The following is a 23095-nucleotide window of genomic DNA, read 5'->3' on the forward strand; positions in this document are numbered from 1 at the left end:
AGGAACGACTTCACTTTGAGGATGAAAGAATCAGCAATAGCATCTTGAAGTGCACTGCAATCAGGAAACTTGTTCTGGAGGATCTCATCCTCTATCTATTTATCCTTGAATCTGAGTCATATCTGTAGTTGATATCCAGGGTGTTGATGTCTCTAGTTAAAGCAGAAAAACTGACCAGACAGAAGCGTAGGCCTTTTCGTGCTATTGAAAGATCTTTTCTGGCTAGCACTATTTTGGGAAGTCAATAATGCATTGAAGTGCCCACATCTCTATGACACAGTCTATTTGTTGGTACCACATCCCACTTGGACAATCATGGCCAATTTCTAACAGTTTCCTGGAATTGTTGGTCTCGAGCAGGTGCAACATCAAGAATGCAAACCCTACAAAGTACAGTCATGCCTGCAGATTGCTGTCTGTTTTGGGAAAAAGTAGAAAATAATATTCTAGTTGTGGGACTTCTGGGAAAGAAAAGAATAGCTGTCTCCAGTTGAGGATACACTATGTTGTAGGTATTTTATATAATGTTGTATAATTTCTTCACTATCTGAAAGAGGATGAGCTGTTCTACTCTGTATAATAATAGCAGCTTCTATTTATTGAATGCCTACCCTATGCCAGGGAGTGTGCTTTATACATCTTATTCAATTTAATCCTCACAACTGCCCTGCAAGGCATTATTTTTTATTTAATTTTATTATCATTACTTTTGAGACAGGGTCTCTCTCTGTTGCCCAGGCTGGAGTTTAGTGGCAAGATCATTACTTACTGTAGCCTCTATCTCCCCGGCTTAAGCAATACTCCTGCCTCAGCCTCCTGAGTAGCTGGGTCTACAGGCATGCACTACCATGCTGGTTGTTATTATTGCTATTATTATCATTGAGACAGAGTTTTGCACTGTCTCCCAGGGTGGAGTGCAGTGGCATGATCTCGGCTCACTGTGACCTCCATCTCCCAGGTTCAAGTGATTCTCCTGCCTCAGTCTCCCAAGTAGTTGGGACTATAAGGATATGCCACCATACCCAGCTAATTTTTGTATTTTTAGAAGAAATGGGGTTTCACCATGTTGGCCAGGCTGGTTTCGAACTCCTGACCTCCTGATCTGCCCACTTCAGCCTCCCAAAGTGCTGGGATTACAGGCATGAGGCACTGTACCTGGCCTATTTTTTTTTAAGTAGAGATGAGGTCTCACTGTGTTGCTCAGGCTTGTCTCAAACTCCTGGACTCAAACAATCCTGCCACCTCGACCTTCCAAAATGCTGGGATTACAGGCATGAGCCACTGTACTCAGCCACAATATATTATTAATATCTCCAATTTAGAAAACAGCAAACTGACACCAGGAAGGTGAGTAACATTACTGAAGATGGCACAGGCAGGGATACAGGGCTAGACTGAAACTCAGATGGTCTGATCCCAAAACGTTCCTTTTATGGACCCCAGGTGTTCTCTGGATCTCTCACAGAATTCAGGGCACATGGGAATGAGGGTAATTCCAACAGAAGTAAGTTGGAAGCAGAATAGACACAAGGAAGGGTGAGGACTGTGAAATGTGAAATGGTTAGTCAGAAGTGTTGGTCATCGCTTTTTTACAATTATTTAAGATTTGAAGGGCCAATTTATCTTCTTGAGTGAATTTTAATTTCATCTTCCAAGCAGACCCTGTACTTGTTAGAAGTGTGATTCCTTGATGAATGTTTTCTACCAAATATTTTTCCTATTTACCTAGTTCTTCTAACAGCTGCACATTCATGTTGGCTGTAATTCGTTCTATAATCCAGCCACGAAGATTCTGGAGTTCTTGATTAAAATCACGCAACTGGTGGCCAGGGTGGTGGCTCACACTGGTAATCTAAGCAGTTTGGGAGGCTGAGGCAGGAGGATCACTCAAGCCCAGCAGTTCAAGAACATAGTGGGACTCCGTGTGTACAAAATATACAAAAATTAGCTGGGTGTGGTGGCGTGTACCCTTCCAGCTACTCGGGAGGATAAGATAGGAGGATCACTTGAGTCCAGGCATTGCCGGTTACTTACAGTGATCTCTGATTGCGCCATTGCACTCCAGCCTGGGCAACAGGATGAGACCCTGTCTCTAAAAATAAGTAAGTAAGTAAATAAATACATAAATAAATGTCGAAACTGAATATTGTGTGGCGTCTAAGTCGCATGGAAATGATGGAGCATTTGAGTTGAGGCCGTTCCCCCACTGCTGCCTCCTACAAATTCCAGCCCCATTAAAAATAGGCCAGCCCAGCCTGGAAAAGGAGCAGAGGGACTGAGCTTTGGGGTCCCCAGCCCCGAGCACAGTCTGAATTTAATGCACACGGCGCCTCTCTTCCAGCCCAAGCAGCTGTTCTGGAACAGCGACTGCACGCGGCGCTGCCGCTGTTTCCGCCGCAACCTGATCCAGTGCGACCCGCGCCAGTGTAAGTCGGACGAGGAGTGCGCGCTGCGCAACGGGGTGCGCGGCTGCTTCAGCACCAAGACCTCCTACTGCCTGGCGGCCGGCGGCGGCGTCTTCCGCACCTTCGACGGCGCCTTCCTCCGCTTCCCGGCCAACTGCGCCTTCGTGCTGTCCACCATCTGCCAGAAACTGCCCGACATCTCCTTCCAGCTTATCATCAACTTCGACAAGTGGTCGTCCCCCAACCTCACCATCATTTCGCCCGTCTACTTCTACATTAACGAAGAGCAGATTCTCATCAACGACCGGAACACGGTCAAGGTGACCAGCCTGCTGCCCATTCTTAAGAAGGGGCACTGGCCGGGCGCGGTGGCTCAAGCCTGTAATCCCAGCACTTTGGGAGGCCGAGGCGGGTGGATCACGAGGTCAAGAGATCGAGACCATCCTGGTCAACATGGTGAAACCCCGTCTCTACTAAAAATACAAAAAAATTAGCTGGGCATGGTGGCGCGTGCCTGTAATCCCAGCTACTCAGGAGGCTGAGGCAGGAGAATTGCCTGAACCCAGGAAGCAGAGATTGCGGTGAGCCGAGATCGCGCCATTGCGCTCCAGCCTGGGTATCAAGAGTGAAACTCCGTCTCAAAAAAAAAAAAAAAAAAAAAAAAAAAAAGAAGGGGCACTGAAACAAGGGGTTGGCTAGGGGACTGTGTGAGGGTCTCCCAGAGGGCCAAGTTGTAGGACAGACTGTTGCTTCATGATGTACCATACACACAGTTATCAGGTTTATTTTTTTATTTTTTATTTTTTTTGAGATGGAGTCACGTTCTGTCACCCAGGCTGGAGTGCAGTGGCGCGATTTTGGCTCACTGCAGCCTCCACCTCCCAGGTTCAAGTGATTCTCCTACCTCAGCCTCCTGAGTAGCTGGGATTACAGGCATGTGCCACCACACCTGCTAATTTTTGTATTTTTAGTAGAGATGGTGTTGCACCATGTTGGTCAGGCTAGTCTAGAACTCCTGACCTTGTGATCTGCCTGCCTCGGCCTCCCAAAGTGCTGGGACTACAGGATTGAGCCACTGCACCCAGCCACAGTGACCAGATTTTAAAGAACCAAAGTATGAAGATGCTTTAAGCATAAGAATGAACACCATTTGGTTCTTGGCTGATGATTCCATAGGCAGGAGACTTGCAGGGTCTCAGAGCCAGGACAACGGTATGGTTGCGAATCGGGCTTCAGGTGACCAAACTGTAGTTAAATCAGTTTTTACTCTGATTGCTTTCCAAAAAGCATCTCATTTGTTTTTAACAGCCCTTAAGATTATTCTTGGCTCTGCCCTCCTGTAGTAAGACCCACCCTTCATCTCTGCCATCCTTTCTATAAGCTAAGAGAAAGCAAGCATTTGCCTACAAAACACCATCCTGTGTAAAAACCCCGAGCACACCTCCATTATCCAAGGGCGCCATGTTGACATGCTGAGGGGCAGGAAATGGGAGGCTGCACAGGGTGAATTTCTCTTAGATTGGCTCCTCCTTAGGCCCATCGCCTGGTTTCTTGTTTATCTTACACCTGTGTATAAATAAATGTAACCCCCCACCCACCCACCCCCACAACAAATATGGCTCTCTGACTTGAATTCCTCTCACCCCTTGCATTTAAGAAGCTCATCTGCTCAGATGAACTGTTGATGGTGACCCAGCCTCCCAGCTAGAGCAGGCTACTGCAGCAGGTTGCCCTGAAGGATGGAGCCAGGCCTAGCACTGTGAGCACAGAGAGGGAGGGACCCAGAGACAGCCACGTTAACATTTCTTGGAATTGAGTGTTAGTGCGTGTATCTGTTTTCCACCTGCTCAGATAATCAGGCCTTGGGTGTATCTTTAATTAAAGAGTCATCAAATAGTGTATTATCCAGCGTCAGGAAAAAGACCAGCAGTATTTTGTGAGCTTAAAATGAAGAATCTGAAATTTAACACTGGTTTTAACTTCAGTGAAAGGTGCTACTGTTTTCGACATTCTCATTCCTTTTGTAAATTGGCCCAGATAGGCAACGACAGCATTGGTGCAGAATCCAGGAGCTAGAAAATGAAAATGACCACCTGAGAGAGCAAAACCGGCATTGTGACTGAACAAAACACCCCAAGCTAGCCAAAACAGTAGAGACTCGTGTTTTTAAAAGGTGTCTGCCTTTTTTTATGTTAAGGTACAAAAGCTACTAATAGCCTGGGGAGAAAATTTTTATTTTGTAAGTACAGGAAAAGCATGTTATATTCTGTCCCAAGGGCTAAGGAAAGAAAATGTTAGAAAGCAGGAAAACGACAAACGTAGAAAATAACGTGCCTGTAGGTCCTCTGGGGGAACCTCTAGTTTGAACATTATAAACAAGAAAACGATAAACATGGCAATGATGCCCAGATCCACTTTAACTGTGTTCAACTCTGCTTGGCACAGGATTGGGATTTCATTTTCAGTAATTGGTTTATGCTGGGGAGAGCTTTATACCAAAATCCAGCCATTCATTGTGGGTTATACTTTTCTCAGGTTTCCTTATCTCTCACCTCCTCTGCTCTCTTTCTGCTCCTTTGGAGCAACTATGCAGTAACATGAGTGAACGCCTTTAAACTCTAAAGCAGGGGCCGGCAAATCCTCCTGCAGCCTGTTTGTGTACATAAAGCTTTGCTGGAACACAGCTACACTCATTTAGCTGCGTAATGTCTGTGGCCACTGTCATGCTGCAGGGACAGAGTGGAGTCATTGAGACAGAGATCACAGGGCCTACGATGCCCAAAATATTTTCCCTGGCCCTTTTCTGAACAAGTTTGCCAACCCCTGCTCTAAGCGTACTTTCTCTCTTTTTCCCTCCTCCACTAGGTGAATGGCACACAAGTGAATGTTCCATTTATAACTGGTTTGGCAACCAAAATCTACAGCAGTGAGGGGTTTCTGGTGATTGACACCAGCCCAGACATCCAGATATACTACAACGGCTTCAACGTCATTAAAATCAGCATCAGCGAGAGGCTGCAGAACAAAGTGTGTGGTCTCTGTGGTAACTTCAATGGGGACCTAACAGATGATTATGTGACCTTGCGAGGGAAGCCGGTGGTGAGCAGCGTGGTGCTGGCCCAGAGCTGGAAAACCAATGGCATGCAGAAGAGGTGAGGGTGTGGAAGTTCAAGCCTGTGGCCCGGGTCCTCTCATGTCTGTGGGTGGTGTGAATGAGGAATTCGCGTTCCTTAGCACGGCCTCTGCCCCCCTACAGAGATGAGCCAAAGCTCTTTGGAGTTTTGATGCTAAAAACTGGCACATCAGAGGCCCCAGTAATTTCGTGAACTGCAGAGGAAGGAGTTGGGCTTAGATGATATGACTAAATTTTCATGTCATCCAGCCCTTGGCTAAACAGGAGTGTGCCCACGATGAGAACTCTGCAGCCTTGACCCAGCTGCCCACCCGGGACCTAGGTACCCTGCTGGGCATGGAATTAAGAGTCGAGTCGATGGAGAAGGGCTGTCTTTGACTTCTGCCTCCCTCCCTCCTTCCCTCTCTACCTCCCTCTCTCTCTCCTTCCCTTCCTCCCTTAGTGCTGGGTCTAATTGTGTGTCCTTGCCTCTTACAAGAAGGCTTGACTGTGGTTGTGTAGATAGAAGTTGGTGGGAATCAGGAAAGCCTTTTTTAAAAACAGAAGTTACAAAGGTTATTATCAGGCCCACCCCGGCCAGCAGAGAGAGAAAGTGAGCTAAAGAAGTTATTCCAAAGGTTTTTAATTTAGGGTCCCTCAGGGCTGCTAAGTATGTTGATTCCTTTCTGGATCTGTAGATACGCTTCTGTTTCCTGTTAGTTCTCTGCTTGTACAATGGCTCAATCACATTGCTTTACATGCTAGATATCAGCTAAATCCTCAGCCATGGAAATCACACTTTAAGCCCTCTCTGACCCTTCCCCAAGTGGACACTGAACAATGTATCATATATTAAACTATCCTGTGAATTATGGGACTCAGAGCTGTGAAAAACCTTGGGCGATATCTTATCCAATCTCTTCCTTTCCTAGGTGAAACAGAGACTAAGGCAGAGAATGACTTACATAAGGAGGCCCCATATATGGCAAAGCCAGGACTAGATTCCAGGATTCCTAATTTGGTGCTTACTCTAGAAGGCCATGTATTGACCCACAGATAGAAAAGAGAGAACTTTGGACATTACATTTAGAACACTACATTAAGCCATTGTAGTGTTTCCAAAGATAGGCAAAGTTCAGTTCCTCCTAAGGAATTATAATTCTGTTTGAAATTGTCTGGCCTGCCTCCCTCCCTCCCCATTCCCTTCCCTTCCTTTACCCTGCCGTTCCCTTCCCTTCTCCCACTCTCCTTCCCCCAGTCCCATGCCCTTCTCTTCTCCCCTGCCCTCCTCCTCCCCTCCCCTCCCCTTTCCCTTCCCCTTCCCCTCCCCTCCTCCTCCCCTCCCCTTCCCCCCCTCCCCTCCCCTTCCCCCCCCCTCCCCCCCCTCCCCTCCCCTTCCCCTTCCCCTCCGCTCCCCCTCCCCTTCTCCTCCCCTCCCCTCCCCTCCCTTTCCTTTCCCTTCCTTTTTAAATAAACTATTATCAGCTGGACACCAACTTTCTTTTAATGTTTTGCTTTTGGTCTCTAAGAGCTAAAGTGGAACTGGCTTAGAAGAATTCCTTTCAAATCTTTATTTCCACCAAGTATCATTACTACTATCTTTGTTATTGGTTATTATATCAATACCTGTTAATGGTTATTATATCAATTATATCAATCATATCAATCAATTATGTCAAAGTGTTCATGGTTATTATATCAATATCTGCCTTTCATGTGGCACTTTGGCCACTAATCCATCATCCCATTTTACCCTCACTGTATTTCAGTGATATAAACAACAGGAATTACCGTTTCGCTTTCTTAGATGGATAGAATAGAGACCAGTAGTATCTGACTTACCGAAGGCCACAAAGCTAATTAGTGTTGGGATTGACACACTGCACTAACTTCAGGGGTAGTAAAACAGGTTCAGATGTGGTTTACCTTCCACTGGAGATCTCAGATGGCTGTGTTTGCTTCACTTAGTCTGACCAGACCTCTTGCCCCCAGCTGCAACGAGCTGCAGTTCTCACAGTATGCAGCCATGTGTGACAATGTGCACATCCAGAAGATGCAGGGTGATGGCTACTGCCTGAAGCTCACCGACATGAAGGGCTTCTTCCAGCCCTGCTATGGGCTTCTGGATCCCCTCCCCTTCTACGAGTCCTGCTACCTGGATGGCTGCTACAACCACAAGAAGTTCCAGCTGTGCGGCTCTCTGGCTGCCTACGGGGAGGCCTGCCGCTCCTTTGGGATCCTTAGCACCGAGTGGATTGAGAAGGAGAATTGCTGTAAGAGAATTATTTTATTTCTGTGGATTCCATTTTCTGTAAAAAGAACAGCTTTGCTGGTAGCATTACTTTTTCTAGGGATGACAGATCCTCTCCAGATTTACTCATAGATCTGCTTCCAGGATTGGATAGTAGAGAGTTGTGAACTGCAGCCGAGATTCGGTGACGGCCCCTGCCGTGGAGCCTAACACACCTATGGTTCCTGTCCAGTTATGGAATTTGGAAAACAAACATGAGAAGATGGGGCTCTCTGGGTTGGAAGAGCCCTGGTTTAGTGGCTTATGAGGTAGAGGGACATAGTGTGGGATTCCCCGTGGATTTTAGTTCCCAAACAGCTTCACCTTGGCTCCTTTAACATGAGCTGATCCTCTATCAGAAAGGGAAGGCAGAGGGTAGGTGGAAGCTGGAGCTGGAACTGAGCTGGTTCTGTCCACCTGGGTTGAAAGGAAGCTGCAGTTGACTGTGGAGATTACATATATTAAATCAGCTGGTAAAATAAAGATATATAGAAGCTTGTGGGTTTTTTCTGTAGTAAGAAAATTATTTTGATGTGTATTTCTATTATTCAATTTGTTCATTTTCTTACTGTGTTAATCAAATAGGGGAGCAATTACAGATGTACAGAAACACATATGAATGTGCCATAGACATACATGTGTGTCCATATACATAAATGGTCACTCACAGTAGTGTGGCCAATAGAATGTGTGTTTTGTACCCTGACACACAACACCAACCCAGTGTGTATACGGGTACCACTGTGAAAATACGCTGACTCCAAGACGATACATACACATTAGTTAATTTGTGGACTAAACCTGATAAGGTGTAGGAATACACTTAATTCAGAACCTAAAAACAATGCAGTTAAATAAAATACATTTTAGCAATTTCAGAAACTGTTAACAAGCAAATTACTAGTCTCTGTTGGAAACTAACAGAAATATTTGTTATTAATATTTTACTCTGCTCTGTATACTTTCAATAACTTTACAAATTCACTGTTTCGAACCTTTCAAATTGTCAGGAATTTTTTTTTGAGACGGAGTTTTGTTCAATCTCCCATGAGTGCAATGGTGCAATCTTGGCTCACTGCAACCTCTGCCTCCCAGGTTTAAGCGATTCTCCTGCCTCAGCCTCTCGAGTAGCTGGGAATTACAGGCACCTGCCATCATCCTTGGCTAATTTTTGTATTTTTAGTAGAGACAGGGTTTCACCATGTTGGCCAGGCTGGTCTTAAACTCCTGACCTCAGGTGATCCACCTGCCTCGGCCTCCCAAAGTGCTGGAATTACAGGTGTGAGCCGCTATGCCTGACCCAAATTTTCAGGAATTAAAAAAAATACATATATCATTTAAAAAAATACTCAAAGCTTACCTCTGTCTAAGGGCATGTCTTATTTGCCATTTGGCAGATGGACCACCATATTTGTAAATGAACTTTTCCTTCCTGTGGGCTGTAACCTCTGCACCATCTTTCTGTTATTCTCCTTGTCATTCCCATACAGAGTTGATCAATCCTAACATTCACTTGGTGGCTGCCATGTGCTTAGCACTATGCTAGGTGCTGAATATACTGGGCCAGTGAAAGGATAAGAGGGAGCCTTTAAAAAATAAATATGATTAACTTATGCTGATGGCTTTCTTTCAGTTGTCTTTCCAGAAATTAAGACAGGCTGATGCTGAGCCATCCATGCACTCCCACCTAATGTAATTAGTTACCTACCAGAGGGGCATGGCAGCTGAGTCAGAAGAGGTGTATGGAGCTGTGGGCAGCTTGGTTTTTTTGCTTTGTTTTTAAACTCTTTTTTCCCTGTGTGTGTGGGTATCTGTGTCTGTGGTGAGAACATTAAACTCTGCTCTGTTGGTAATTTTCAAGTGTACAATGTATTGGTACTAACTATAGCCACTTTGATGTACAGTAGATCTCTTGAATTTATTCCTCTTGTCTAAATGAAGTTTTGCATCCCTTTAAAACTCTTTTTAAAAAAAACTCTTGAAGCCAACTTGGCTCCTGCTGGGATTGAACAGTTGTTTCTTTAGCACTATCCATCATATACTATGATGAACAGGAGGAATATTCTGTCTTGATAGGCAGAACGATTATTTAAATAAAGAAATAAACATCTAAAAGAAAATGCTCCTAATTAGTGGTTCTCAAACTGAGGCATTGACTATTTTGCAGGTGATCTCATCTGTTACAGAAATATTGTTCATAATAACATGATGATGATACTCCCCAGAACGTCTTTATTTTACTTATAGTTTTCCCCTTTTGGCAAAACAGCACCATGAATCTAAGTCAATGCTTGTGAGTTGTGTGGAGGTTTTACCTTTGTCTATTTTTACAAAATCAAGTAGAAGATCATGGGGGAAAGTGGACCATGAATCAAAAAGGACTAAGAAGGCCTGGTGTGGGAGACTTCTCCAGGATCATGCTGGCCTTAATATGATCATTATTGATGCATATTTATTGTGCACCAACCATGAGGTGGTTGAGGGCTGGGATGTAGAGATAGATGATTTGGATGCTACTCTTTATATAAATATCAATGCAAATCGTTGTGCTATAGTGTAGTGGGTGCCATAATCGTGCAAAGATTACTGGGGTTAAGAGCATCTGTGCGTTCACTCTTCACCACTTACCTTCACTTTTTGCCTTGGGCAAGTTTCAACTGTGAAATAGAGCTTATAATACTCAACTTGAGGAGTATTCGTGAGGGTCAAAGAAGCTAATCCAAGCCCATAGCAAGCACCTATTTGCTACCTGTTGACATATTTTCTGGAAGGTTGACCTGTCTGTTAGCTTGCAGCTGCCATCTGACCATTTCCAATGTGATTAAAGTGGCAAGTCCAGAGTGGAACCAAATGCTACAGCATGTAGGTGTGAAAGTCAAGTTGTGCATGTTTCTGTGTGTTTTTCTTTTTAGCAGGAGTGGTTGAAGATCCCTGTGTGGGGGCAGACTGTCCCAACCGAACCTGTGAGCTGGGCAATGGTGGGGAGCTGTGTGGCTGCATCGAGCCGCCCCCCTACGGAAATAGTGAGTGACACGGGCCACCTCCCCACCCAGAAAGACCCCATGGGAGGTGCTACTCTGGGGAAGGATCTGGATGCATCCCACTTAGTGAAGCTTTCCAAAATAGTGAAGCTTTCAGGAGCATTTAAGCAGAACAAGGAAGCAATCTGACTGCTTCAAAGTATAGCTACACCCTTTTCTTCAGTTCATTATGATGCACAAATTCGTACATAAATGGAACCAGCCAGTTCCATCTGAGGCCACGTTCAACATCAGAAAGGTCCAAAGTGACTTTTTTAGATGCACAAGGAAATAGTGTATTTTGATGCCAATACGAAATAATTAGGATGAGTGTTATTTAAAGCCAGATTGATTTGTCCCAAAGGTTTTGTCCTGAAGATATACACAACTGAAGTGTTTGAAGCAAGCCATAAATAACTAGGACTCCAGGACTTATCCCTTACTGTAGCTCCCTTGGTATGGAAATGGCCTCGTCCCCTGCCGAGCCTGCCTGGATGGCAGCTTGAAGCAGAGCTGCTTTGCCTTCTGTCTCTGCTCCCCTTCTGAACCAAATAACTTAGAGGCAGCTGCTAAATTTAACAGCATTCGAGAATGAAAATCCAGTTGACCAAAGGCTCCATAGGAGGGGACAAGGGCTTCACCTAAGCAGATAAAAATGTTTTTCTCTGTTTTTGTTGTGCTTATTAGCTGGTGTTTATATGCTCAAGAGAAAATGTCAATTGGTGCATTGCTATGTCAAAAAGCAAGCTCCTAGTGCTCACCTGGGAATCGCTAGGGTTCTGCTGAGCTGAATCAGCAGGGGCTTTGGATATAGCCTGGCCAGTGCTGCTGTCCTTTGGAGCCGTGCTCTTCAGCCAGACCACAGTGTGTCAGATTTGGTATGTTCAATATGTAGCTTACAGAAAAGTAGCTGCTACCAGCATGGTGGTGGAAGACCTGGGTTTGTAGAGAGAAGACAGAAGACACTTTGTTAGCATTTTGTTCTTTTTTAAAAGGCTCCACTAATGCCCAAGTTACTGCTTTGACTGAATTCATATGCTCATTTGGTCTGATCAAAGCATAATTAGAAACACTGCAGCCTTTGGGTGGAGATCATTTGCCTCTTCTGAAGGAGAATGGTAATGGAATGCTTTTCTCCCACTCCTGCAGCAAGACCAACTCCACTGATTTGCCTTTCGTAACAACTGTCCCCACAGACTCACATGACATTATTGATGCAGAGGTGACCTGCAAAGCAGCCCAGATGGAAGTGTCCATATCCAAGTGCAAACTCTTCCAGCTCGGTTTTGAGCGGGAGGGCGTGAGGATCAATGACCGACAGTGCACCGGCATCGAGGGGGAAGATTTTATCTCCTTTCAGATCAACAACACCAAAGGGAATTGTGGAAACATTGTGCAGGTGAGAGAACCAGCAGGAAAGAGCACCTGGCAGAGGCAGCGACAGCTTCGAGTGTTTGCACATTTCTTGTCCTTAAATCCAACTTCAGGGTGATCTGCTTAGAAATATGCTCCTTAGAAAACAGAGAGAGGCATGTGCAAAATGAAAGACAGCAAGAGCAGTCGTCATTTGATGCTAAGTGGCTGACGGAGTTGAAAGTGATGTGTTTTTTCCTTGGTTCGTGATGTCTTCTGTTGTTCTTTATTCTGTATGTGGACAGAATTGTGACTTCTTTTATGCTTCTATTGTGCTTTGAGGTAAATACATCTAGGCTTAGCTATTTCAGTGGGTAAGGGAGTCATTTAACACTCAAAGCCACTCATTTAACAGGTGGCTTCAGGCCAAGTGCTGTGGCTCATGCCTGTAAACCCAGCAATTTGGGAGGCCAAGGCCGGAGGACTGCTTCAGGCCAGGAATTCAAGACCAGCCCAGGCAATTAGCAAGACCCTGTCTCTATTAAAAGAAAAATCTAAAAATTAGCTGGATATGGTGACAGTGCCTGTAGTGGTGTCTACTTGGGAGGCTGACATGGGAGGATCACTTCAGCCCGGGAGTTCAAAGCTGCAGTGAGCTATGATAGCACCACTGCACTCCAGCCTGGGTGACAGTGAGACCCTGTCTCTAAAAACAAAACAAAACAAAAAACAGCTGGCTTCAGAAATGTAGTGAGGTCCCAACTTTTAATGTCAGATTATCCAATGTATAGGTTAGCAAAACATCTTGTTTCCCTTCTTTTTCCATCTTGCTGTGTGTCTTCTCTTCATGGTTCTATTCCTTAAAACTTTTATCAGAGGCTGAAAGGAGTAAGGAGGTGAAACTTGTTCATTTTGGTCCTTGCAAGCATGTCTGGTGATGGATTTGGTGGAGAAGAGATTTCAAATTAAGCATTGAAAAAGAAGATTTCTATTGCCCAGCAATGGAAATCGTTCATGCTATTCCGAGCTTGGGGTCCCACAGATAGCTGGGGTCTGGTAGTGGTTAGAATTCAGTAGTACACGAAATCACTTTCCACGGGTATTCAAGGTTATCAGACTGAAGGGTGCTACTGATAACTATTGTAATACCTTTTTCCCCCAAGTAAATCCTAAGGCCAGCTCCATGCTGATTTTTACTGGCCTCTAAGTTATGTGTGGAAGGAAGCCATGTCTCTACTTTCAGAGATATGGATTTAACATGCAAGCTACATACTCTTTCCCAGATGTAATGATTTCTGACTTCCCCTTGCTCTGCAGTCCAATGGCACTCATATCATGTATAAAAACACAATCTGGATCGAAAGTGCCAATAACACTGGCAACATAATTACCAGAGACCGCACGATCAGTGTGGAATTTTCATGTGCTTATGAACTGGATATCAAGATCTCCTTGGATTCTGTTGTGAAGCCTATGCTAAGGTAAGTCATCTCATGGGCTGTGCACATTGCTTTTTCTTTTCCTTGACAGTTAAGGTTAGCATAATCAAAATTGCTAGCGTTTGTCTTTGATGCTCTAGAAAAAACATAATTCATGTTTCTTGAGCTGAAATGCTTTCAACCAGCAACGTTCAATAGAAATCTCTGTGATGACGGAAATGTTCCATCTGTACTGTTTAATGTGGTGGCTACATGTGGCTGCTCAGCACTTGAAATGTGGCTCAGGGGGCTGCGGAATTGAATTTTTAGCTGTATTTAATTTTATTTCATTTAAATGTAAATTGCCCCATGTGGCTAGCAGGTACTATATTGGACAGCACAGCCTTAGACTTTGCTACGACATGCTTTGCTCTCTCTCTCTGCATTCTTAGCCTGAAAAATGGTAGGTAATTGAATAGGTAACATTGTTTTGGGTGCCTGTCTAATCATTGCTTTCTGTTTTAGTGTAATTAACCTGACAGTTCCAACCCAAGAAGGCAGCTTCACCACCAAGATGGCGCTCTACAAAAATGCCTCCTACAAGCATCCTTACCGCCAGGGCGAAGTAGTGTTGACGACTCGAGATGTGCTGTATGTAGGGGTTTTTGTGGTTGGAGCTGACTCCACACATTTAATCCTAACGCTCAACAAATGCTATGCCACACCCTCCCGAGATAGCAATGATAAGCTCCGATATTTCATCATTGAAGGAGGGTGAGCAGCCTTTTTATAGACAACAGTCTCAGAGTTTCTAGTATAATATTGTCTGCATCATTTTTTTAGATAAGGGAATGGAAACTATTATTTGTTGACTGCCTACAAGGCCAGCATTTTGCATTTATTAATTCATCTAATTCTGAAGACAACCTATGAGGTAGATATTATAAGCCTCCTTTTACAGGCAATCAAGTAACTTGCCTAAAGTCATACAGAAATATAGTGGTAGGTATCCCAAGTCCATGTGGCATTAACTACAAGATGCTTTGTTCTCAAAGTGGGGATTCTGTGCTGTCTACTTTGAACTTCAATTTGGGAGGAATGTGGAATTCTGGAAATCAAAGAATATAATGAGAATAACTACAGGTTAATGAACATGATGTCTATAAAAATAAAAAAGAAATTAACATAAAAGCTGATAGGCTCAAAAAGTTTCTTTTTACCTACCACTATATGCTTACCACCTAGTATATTTCCTGAAACATAGTGATTACACAACAAAATGCCTTGACTGAATGAATGAGAAGAAAAGACTATAGACCAACCACAATAATTATCTTTATTAAAAAAAACTTTCTGGTTATGTTAGACAGTTTACATTTATTATAATACATTTTATAACAATTCATTAAATAGCTTTATCACAAAGAAAATTCATATATAATACAATTTATTTGCTTTAAGTGTAAAAATCAGTGGTTTTTGGTAAATTTGCAGAGCATTGCAAATATCACCATAATCTAATTTTAGAACATTTTCATCATTCCTTACAATAATTACTTTTTATATGAATTTATTTTAAAAATCTATTGATACATTTACATATTTATGAAATACACGTGAGATTTCGATACATGCATTAAATGTGAGTGCTCAGATCAGGGAATTTAGAATATCCATCACCTTGAATATGTATCTTTTCTTTGTGTGGGGAGCATATCAAATCTTCTCTTCTGGCTATTTTGAAATATGCAATAACTTGTTGTTAACTATAGTCACCCTACTGTGCTATCGAACACTAGAACTTATTCCTTCCATCTAAATGCATGTTTGTAGCCATTAACCAACCTCTCTTCTTCCCTGCTTCTTTCTCAGCCTCTGGTAACTGTCTACACTTTACTTCCATGAAATCAATTTTTTAAGCTCCCACATATGAGTGAGAACTTGAGATATTTGTCTTTCTGTGTCTGGCTTATTTCATTTAACATAATGACTTCCAGTTCCCTCCATGTTGTTGCAAATGATAGGATTTCATTTCTTTTTAAGGCTGAATAGTATTCCTTTGTGTATATATATCACATTTTATCTATCCATTTATCCACTGATGTATACTAAGGTTGATTCCATATCTTGGCTATTGTGAATAGGGCTGCAATAAACATGGGGGTGTTGGTATTCTTTTGATATACTAATTTCCTTTCCTTTGAATACAGATCCAGTAGTGGTCTTGCTGGATTATGTGGTTGTTCTATTTTTAGGGGTGTGTATGTGTGTGTGTGTCTGTGAAACCTCTGTATTGTTTTCCATAATGGCTGTACTCATTTATATTCCCACCAGTAGTGTAGAAGAGTTCCCTTTCTCCATATTCTCACCAGCATGTGTTACTTTTTGTCTTTTTAGTAATAGCCATTTTAACTGGCATGGCATGATATCTCATTGTGGTTTTGATTTTTATTTCCCTGATGATTAGTAATGTTGAGCATTTTTTTCATATACATGTTGGCCATTTGTGTGTCTTCCTTTGAGAAATGTCTATGCAAATCCTTTGCCCACTTTTTAAAGGAATTATTTGTTTTCTTGCTGTTGAGTTGAGTTTTTTGCATATTCTGGATACTAATTTCTTGTTAGATAGATAGTTTGCCAATATTTTCTTCCATTCAGTGTGTTGTTTCTTCACTTTGTTGATTGTTTTCTTTGCTGTGTAGAAGCTTTTTAGTTTAACATAGTCCCATTTGTCTATTTTTGCTTTGTTGCTTGGGCTTCTGAAATGTTACCCATAAAATATTTACCTTTACCAAAGATGAAGCAATTTCACTTTGTTTTCTTCTAGTAGCTTTATAGTTTCTGGTTGCACATTTAAATCTTTAATCCACTTTGAGTTGATTTTTGTTTATGGTGAGACACAGGGGTATAATTTAATTCTTCTGCATATGGATATCCAGTTTTCTCAGCACTAGTTTTTGAAGACAGTATCCTTTCCCCAATGTATGTTCTTGGTGACTTTGTTGGAAATCAGTTGACTGTAAATACATGGATTTATTTCTGAGTTCTGTTTTGTTACATTGGTCTATGTGCCTGTTTTTTTTTTACCAATACCATGCTGTTTTGGCTACTATAGCTTTGCACTATACTTAAAAGTCAGGTAGTGTGATGTCTCCAGCTTTGTTCTTTTTACTGAGTATTGCTGTGACTATTCAGGGTATGTTGTGGCTCTATACAAATTTTAGGATTTTTTCTCTATTTCTGTGAAGAATTCATTGATATTTTGATAGAGATTGCATTTAATCTGTAGATTTTTGAGAGGTAGTATGATCATCTTAACAATATTAATTCTCCCAATCCATAAGCATGAGATATCTTTCCATTTGTTTGTCCTCTTCAATTTCTTCCATCAGTGCTTTGTAGTTTTCCTTGTAGAGATCTTTCACTTACTTGGTTAAATTTATTCCTAGATTTCTTATTTTTTGTATGTATTGTAAATTCTATTGCCTTCTTGATTTATTTCTCTGCTAGTTCATTATTGGTGTATAGAAATGCTACTGACTTTTGCATGTTGTCATTATGTCCTGCAACTTAACCGAATTTGTTAATCTGTTCTAAGAGTGTTTGATGGACTCTTTAGGTTTTTCTGTATATAAGATCATGTTATCTGCAAAGGGACAGTTGACTTTCTCTTTCCCAATTTAGATATCTTTTATTTCTTTCTCTTGCTTGATTGAACTGGCTAGGACTTCTAGTACTATGCTGAATAAGAGCGATGAGATTGAGCATCCATGACTTGTTCCAGTAACTTTCAGATTTTCTCCATTCAGTATGATATTACCTGTGGGTTTGTCATATATGGCCTTTATTATGTTGAGGCATGTTCCTTCTGCACCTGATTTCTTAAGAGTTTTTATCATAAAGGGACCTTGAATTTTATCAAATTATTTTTGTGCATCTATTCAGATAATTGTTGTTTAGGAGCATATTATCTGCTTTCTATGTATGGTTTTTATTGTTCATGTTTGTGTGATATATGGCATTTATTCATGTGTATATATTGAAACATTCTTGCATCCCTGGAATGAACCCTGCTTGATCATGGTGTATTATCTTTTTCATGTGTTGTTGGATTCAGTTTGCTGGTATTTTGTTGAGGATTTTTGCATTTATGTTTAGATATTGGCTTGTAGTGTGTGTGTGTGTGTGTGTGTGTGTGTGTGTGTGTGTGTGGTGTCCTAGTCTAGTTTTAGTTTGGCATCAGGGTAATGCTGATCTTGTAGAATGAACTAGGAAGAATCCTCAAATTTTTTCCTCTTCAGTTTTTTTGACATAGTTTAGAAAGCACTGATGTTAGTTCTTCTTTATAAGTATGGTAGAATTTAGCAGTAAAGACAACTGGTCCTGGACTTTTCTTCGCTAAGAGACTTTTTGTTCCTGATTCAATCTCATTATTAGTTATTGGTATGTTCAGGTTTTCTATTTCTTCCTGGTTCAACTTTGGTAGGTTGTATGTGTCCAGGAATCTATCCATTTTCTGTAGGTTTTACAAAGTGTATAGTTGTCCATAACAGTCTCTAATGATTCTTCATATTTCTGTGGTGTTAAGTAGTATTATCTTCTTGTATGGTTCTCATTTTATTTGGGTTTTCTCTTTTCCCCTTAAGTTAGTCTAACTGGTGCTTTATCAATTTTGTTATCTTTTCAAAAACTAAATTTACATTTCATCGATTTTTCATTTGTTTTAGTCTATACTTAATTTAGTTATGGCTTGACCTTTATTATTTTTTCCTTCTACTAATTTTTGGGTTTAGTTTTCTACTTTTTTGATGTAGGTATATATTGTAATAAACTTCCCTCTTAGCACTGCTTTTTGTTGTATCTCACATGTTTTAGCATGTTCTGTTTCCATTTTTATTTGTTTTAAGAAAAATTTTTAAATTTCATTTTTAATTTATTCTTTGACCTAGTGGTTGTTCAGGAGCATGTTATCTGCTTTCTATGTATTTGTTCAGTTTCTAAAATTTCTCTTATTATTTATTTCTAGTTTTATTCCATTATATGCTCTGAAAAAAATAGTTGATATGATTTCCATTTTTAAAAATTTGTCAGGACTTGGTTTTTGGCCTAACATATGGTCTATCTTGGAAAATATTCTGTGTACTAATGAGAAAAATGTGTATTCTGCAGCTGTTGGGTAAAATGTTCTGTAAATGCCTGTTAGGTCCATTTGGTCTAAAGCGCAATTTAAACAAATTTTTTGTTGTTGTTGATTTTCTTTCCAATATTAAGAATAGGGTGTTAAAATCCCCAACTTTCATTACATTGGAATTTATTTCTCCCTTTAGATCTAATAATATTTGTTTTATATATTTGGGTGCTCTGGTATTGGATGCATATATATTTAGAATTCTTGTATCCTCTTGCTGAATGTATCCTTTCATCATTATAGAATTATCTTCTTTGTCTCTTTTTACAGCCTTTGACTTAAAGTCTGTTATATCTGATACAATTATAGCTACTCCTGCTTACTTTTGGTTTTGATTTTCACACATTATCTTTTTCCATCCCATTACTTTTAGTCTATATGTGTCTTTGCAGGTGAAGTGAGTTTCTTGTAGGCAACATACATTTGAGGTTTTTTTTTTTAATACTTTAAGTTCTGGGGTACTTGTGAAGATCATGCAAGATTGTTACATAGGTATACAGGTGGTTTGCTGCATCCATCCCCCCGTCACCTACGTTAGGTATTTCTCCTAATGTTATCCCTCCCTAATCCCCCCACCCCCTGCTATCCCTCCCCTAGCCCCCCGCCACTCCTCAACAGGCCCTGTGTGTGATGTTCCCCTCCCTGTGCCCATGGTTCTCATTGTTCAGCACCCACTTATGAATGAGAACATGTGGCATTTGGTTTTCTGTTCTTGTGTCAGTTTGCTGAGAATGATGGTTTCCAGCTTCATCCATGTCCCTGCAAAGGACATGAACTCATCCTTTTTTATGGCTGCATAGTATTCTACGGTGTATATGTGCCACATATTCTTTATCCAGTCTATCATTTATGGGCATTTGGGTTGGTTCCAAGTCTTTGCTATTATAAACAGTGCTGCAGTGAACATACATGTGCATGTGTCTTTATAATAGAATGATTTACAATCCTTTGGGTATATACCCAGTAGTGGGATTGCTGGGTCAAATGGAATTTCTATTTCTAGGTCCTTGAGGAATCACCACCCTGTCTTTGACAATGGTTGAACTAATTTACACTCCCATCAACAGTGTAAAACTGTTCCTATTTCTCCACATCCTCTCCAGCATCTGTTGTCTCCAGATTTTTTTAATGATCGCCATTCTAACTGGTGTGAGATGGTATCTCAATGTGGTTTTGATTTGCATTTCTCTAATGACCAGTGATGATGAGCATTTTTTCATGTTTGTTGACTGCATAAATGGTTTGTTTTCTTTTTAGCCATTCAGCCAGTCTATATCTTTTAAGTGGGGAATTTAATCTGCTTACATTCAAGGTTATTATTGATAAGTGAAGACTTATTCCCATCATTTTGTTTATTGTTTTATGGTTGTTTATATACTCTTTGTTTAATTATCTCTTATCATTTATTATTGTGGTTTGGTGGTTTTCTACAGTAGTAACATTTGGCTCCTTCTCTTTCTCTTTTGTACGTATGCTCCATCATTGAGTTTTACCCTTTTGTGTGTTTTTATGATGCCATATGCCATCGTTTCACTTTCGAATGTAGGACACACTGAGATTTTCTTGTAGGGCTGGCCCAGTGGTAAATTCCCTCAGTTTTTGCTTGTCTGGGAAATACTATTTTTTTTCTTCATTTTTGAAGGATAGCTTTGCTAGGTATAGTATTCTTGATTAGCAGGTATTTTTTTCTTTCAGCACTTTGAATATATCGTTGAATTCTTTCCTGTCCTATAAGAGTTTTTCTGAGAGATCTGCTGTTGATCTGATGGGATTCCATTATATATTAACTTGATGCTTTTCATTCACTATTTTTAGAATTCTCTTTGTCTTTTACTTTTGTCACTTTGACTGTAATATGCCTTAGAGAAGACATTTTTTGGGATGATTCTATTTGGGATCTTTGAGCTTCCTGTATGTAGATATTTATATCTCTTGCAAGACTTGGGAAGTTTTTAGCTATTATTTCATTAAACAGATTTTCTATACCTTTGCATATCTTTTAACCCCTCTGGAACTCCAAAAATTAGAATAGTCACTTTATATTATAAATAATGTCTTGTATTTCACATAGGATTTCTTGTTTCTTTCTTATTCCTTTTTCTTTCTTTCTTTTTTTTTTTTTTACCTGATTAGGTTATTTCAAAAGACTTCTATTCAAGTTGTTTGATCTAGTATATTGTTGAAGCTCTTGATTGTATTTTTTTAAATTTCATTCATTGAATTCTTCAGTTCCAGAATTTCTGTTTGGTTCTTTTTATATGTCTCTTTGTTGAATTTCTCACTCAGATCATGAATTGTTTTTCTGATTTCTTTGTATTGTTTATTTGTGCTTTCCTGTATCCCACTGAACTTCTTTAATATCATTATATTGATTTCTTTCTCAAGTATTTCATAGATTTCTTTTTTTGTTGGGATGTGTTGCTGGATAATTATTGTGCTGTTTTGTGTTCTTGCTTCATATATATATTTCTTATGTCCTTATGTTTGTTTCTGTGCATCTGGTATAATAATTGCTTCTTCCAGTTTTACGGATTGGCTTTTTCCTATAGATGTATCTATAATGCTGGTTCTTCCTATAGATGTATCTATAATGCTGGTTGGGTTTAACTTTGGCTTTGATTCTGGGAGGACACAGTAGTGTAGTCTCCATATGATTTCTTCAGCTGTAATCAGCATCAGTCATGTCTGTGAGTTAGTCAGTAACTTAGGCTATTAGTGAAGGATATGGTGAAGCTTTGCTGGGGCGAGGGATGCCAGGTGGGCCAGTCCTTGGATACCAGTGGTGGTGATAGCAGGCCAGGCCTGCCAACCTTTGGGTGGCATTAACAAGCACTCATGGTAGTAGGTCTGGGCAGGCCAATCCTCGGTCAGTGGCAGCAGTGGGCCATGTGGATGGGTGGATCCTCAGGCCCTAAGTGGTGTGCATGGCATCAGTGATGGCAGTAGCAGCAGTGGGCCAACTCTCAGGCTCCAAAGGCTCACATGGGAGTGCCAGTGGTGGTGGTGGTGGTGGGCCAGTCCCCAGGCCCTCAGGTGGCACATATGGGTGAATTCTGGCAGTGGCGAAAGGCTGGGTGGGCCTGTCCTTAGGTTCCCAAAAGGCAAATTTTAAAGGCAAATGTATTTGTTGGCAGTGGTGGACAGGGCAGGGCAACTATAAGCCCCCAGATGATGTGCATGGGTGCTGGGGATAGCAATCAGGGCAGGCCTGTCTTCAGATCCCTTGATGATGTGTGTGAGCACAGGGGTGGGCTGATCCCCAGGCCCCCTTGATGGTGCATGTGGGCACTGGCAATGGGTGGGGCAGGTCAGTTGTCAGGTCCCCCCAATGGTGCATGCAGGCATCAGTGTTGGTGGGTGGGGTAGGTTGATCCCTAGGTCCCCCCAACAACACACTTGGTTGCCAGTGGTGGTGGAAACAGGTTGGGCAGGCCTATCCTTAGACCCCTGGAAGACGTATGTGGGTGCCAGTGGTGACTGGTGGGTGAGTCAATCCCCAGATCCCTGGACAGCAAACATGGGCACCGGTAGTGGTGGGTCAGGCAGGCCTGTCCTCAGGCCCCATGACAGCACCTGGTGGGCTGATCTTCAGGCCTCCTGAAGGTGTATGTAAGTGTCTGGTGGCCCTACTGCTGGGGAAGTGGCAGAGTTGCTGACATGGCAGCAGCTGCAGGCAGGCGGCTCTTGGGTTCTAGGGAGCTTGTGCTTCAGCCCCCTTTGTCATGGGGACAGCCTTTCTGGTGCATTGCATCACTGTTCCCCAGGGTAAAGGACACTGTGTGTGTTAAAGTGCTGGGGACCCAAATGCATCACCAAGTCTAGCCAGTGTTATGAACCTGTAGCCTTTTGAGTAGACATGGGGGGTGGGTGTTAGCAGGGCTCCAGGGATGTGGAGAAGCAGGGCCTGTTGGGCCTTAGGGCAGGATATAGTCTGATGGGGGCTGGGCTCTGAACGTGGTACCATGCTGCAGCTGCTTGGGTCTGGGGGGCTGGAGGGTGTGTGATTCAGTGTGAACTCCTTCTCTGGAACAATACTGTTATGCAGAGTCCAGGTAGCTTCCTGTACTAGTCTCAGGGCCCAGATGGCTCTCCTATGGCTAGCATTACCAAAGTCTGAAGTGGAATATGGACCACTGGGGATCTCTCCATGACCTTTTCCCATATTGGGAAGTTTCACCTGGCTCCAAGCTGACCCTAGCAGGGCCAACTGCTTTGCTTCCTTCTATTTTCTTGCCTCAGAGCTCCTCTGTCCCTCTTTTGCTGAATTCCAGTGTTCTTTCTTTGATGCTGTATTCAACTTGTGATCGTC

The 23095-nt window shown here is 41.9% G+C and overlaps 1 protein-coding gene across 1 annotated transcript in view; it reads left to right on the forward strand.

Annotated features, from left to right (window-relative positions):
- Positions 1 to 23095, forward strand: part of LOC105729494 (tubulin-specific chaperone cofactor E-like protein) — a 162066-nt gene that overhangs the window by 133583 nt on the left and 5388 nt on the right. The window contains exons 22-28 of the mRNA XM_064375502.1: positions 2342 to 2725; positions 5271 to 5557; positions 7510 to 7790; positions 10720 to 10830; positions 12024 to 12226; positions 13498 to 13661; positions 14124 to 14372. Coding sequence (XP_064231572.1) covers positions 2342 to 2725; positions 5271 to 5557; positions 7510 to 7790; positions 10720 to 10830; positions 12024 to 12226; positions 13498 to 13661; positions 14124 to 14372 — 1679 coding nt within the window. The remainder of the gene's footprint in view (positions 1 to 2341; positions 2726 to 5270; positions 5558 to 7509; positions 7791 to 10719; positions 10831 to 12023; positions 12227 to 13497; positions 13662 to 14123; positions 14373 to 23095) is intronic.

Source organism: Aotus nancymaae, unplaced genomic scaffold (genome assembly GCF_030222135.1).
Source record: "Aotus nancymaae isolate 86718 unplaced genomic scaffold, 86718_ANA_hifiasm-v0.15.2.pri h1tg000012l, whole genome shotgun sequence".
NCBI lineage: Eukaryota > Metazoa > Chordata > Mammalia > Primates > Aotidae > Aotus > Aotus nancymaae.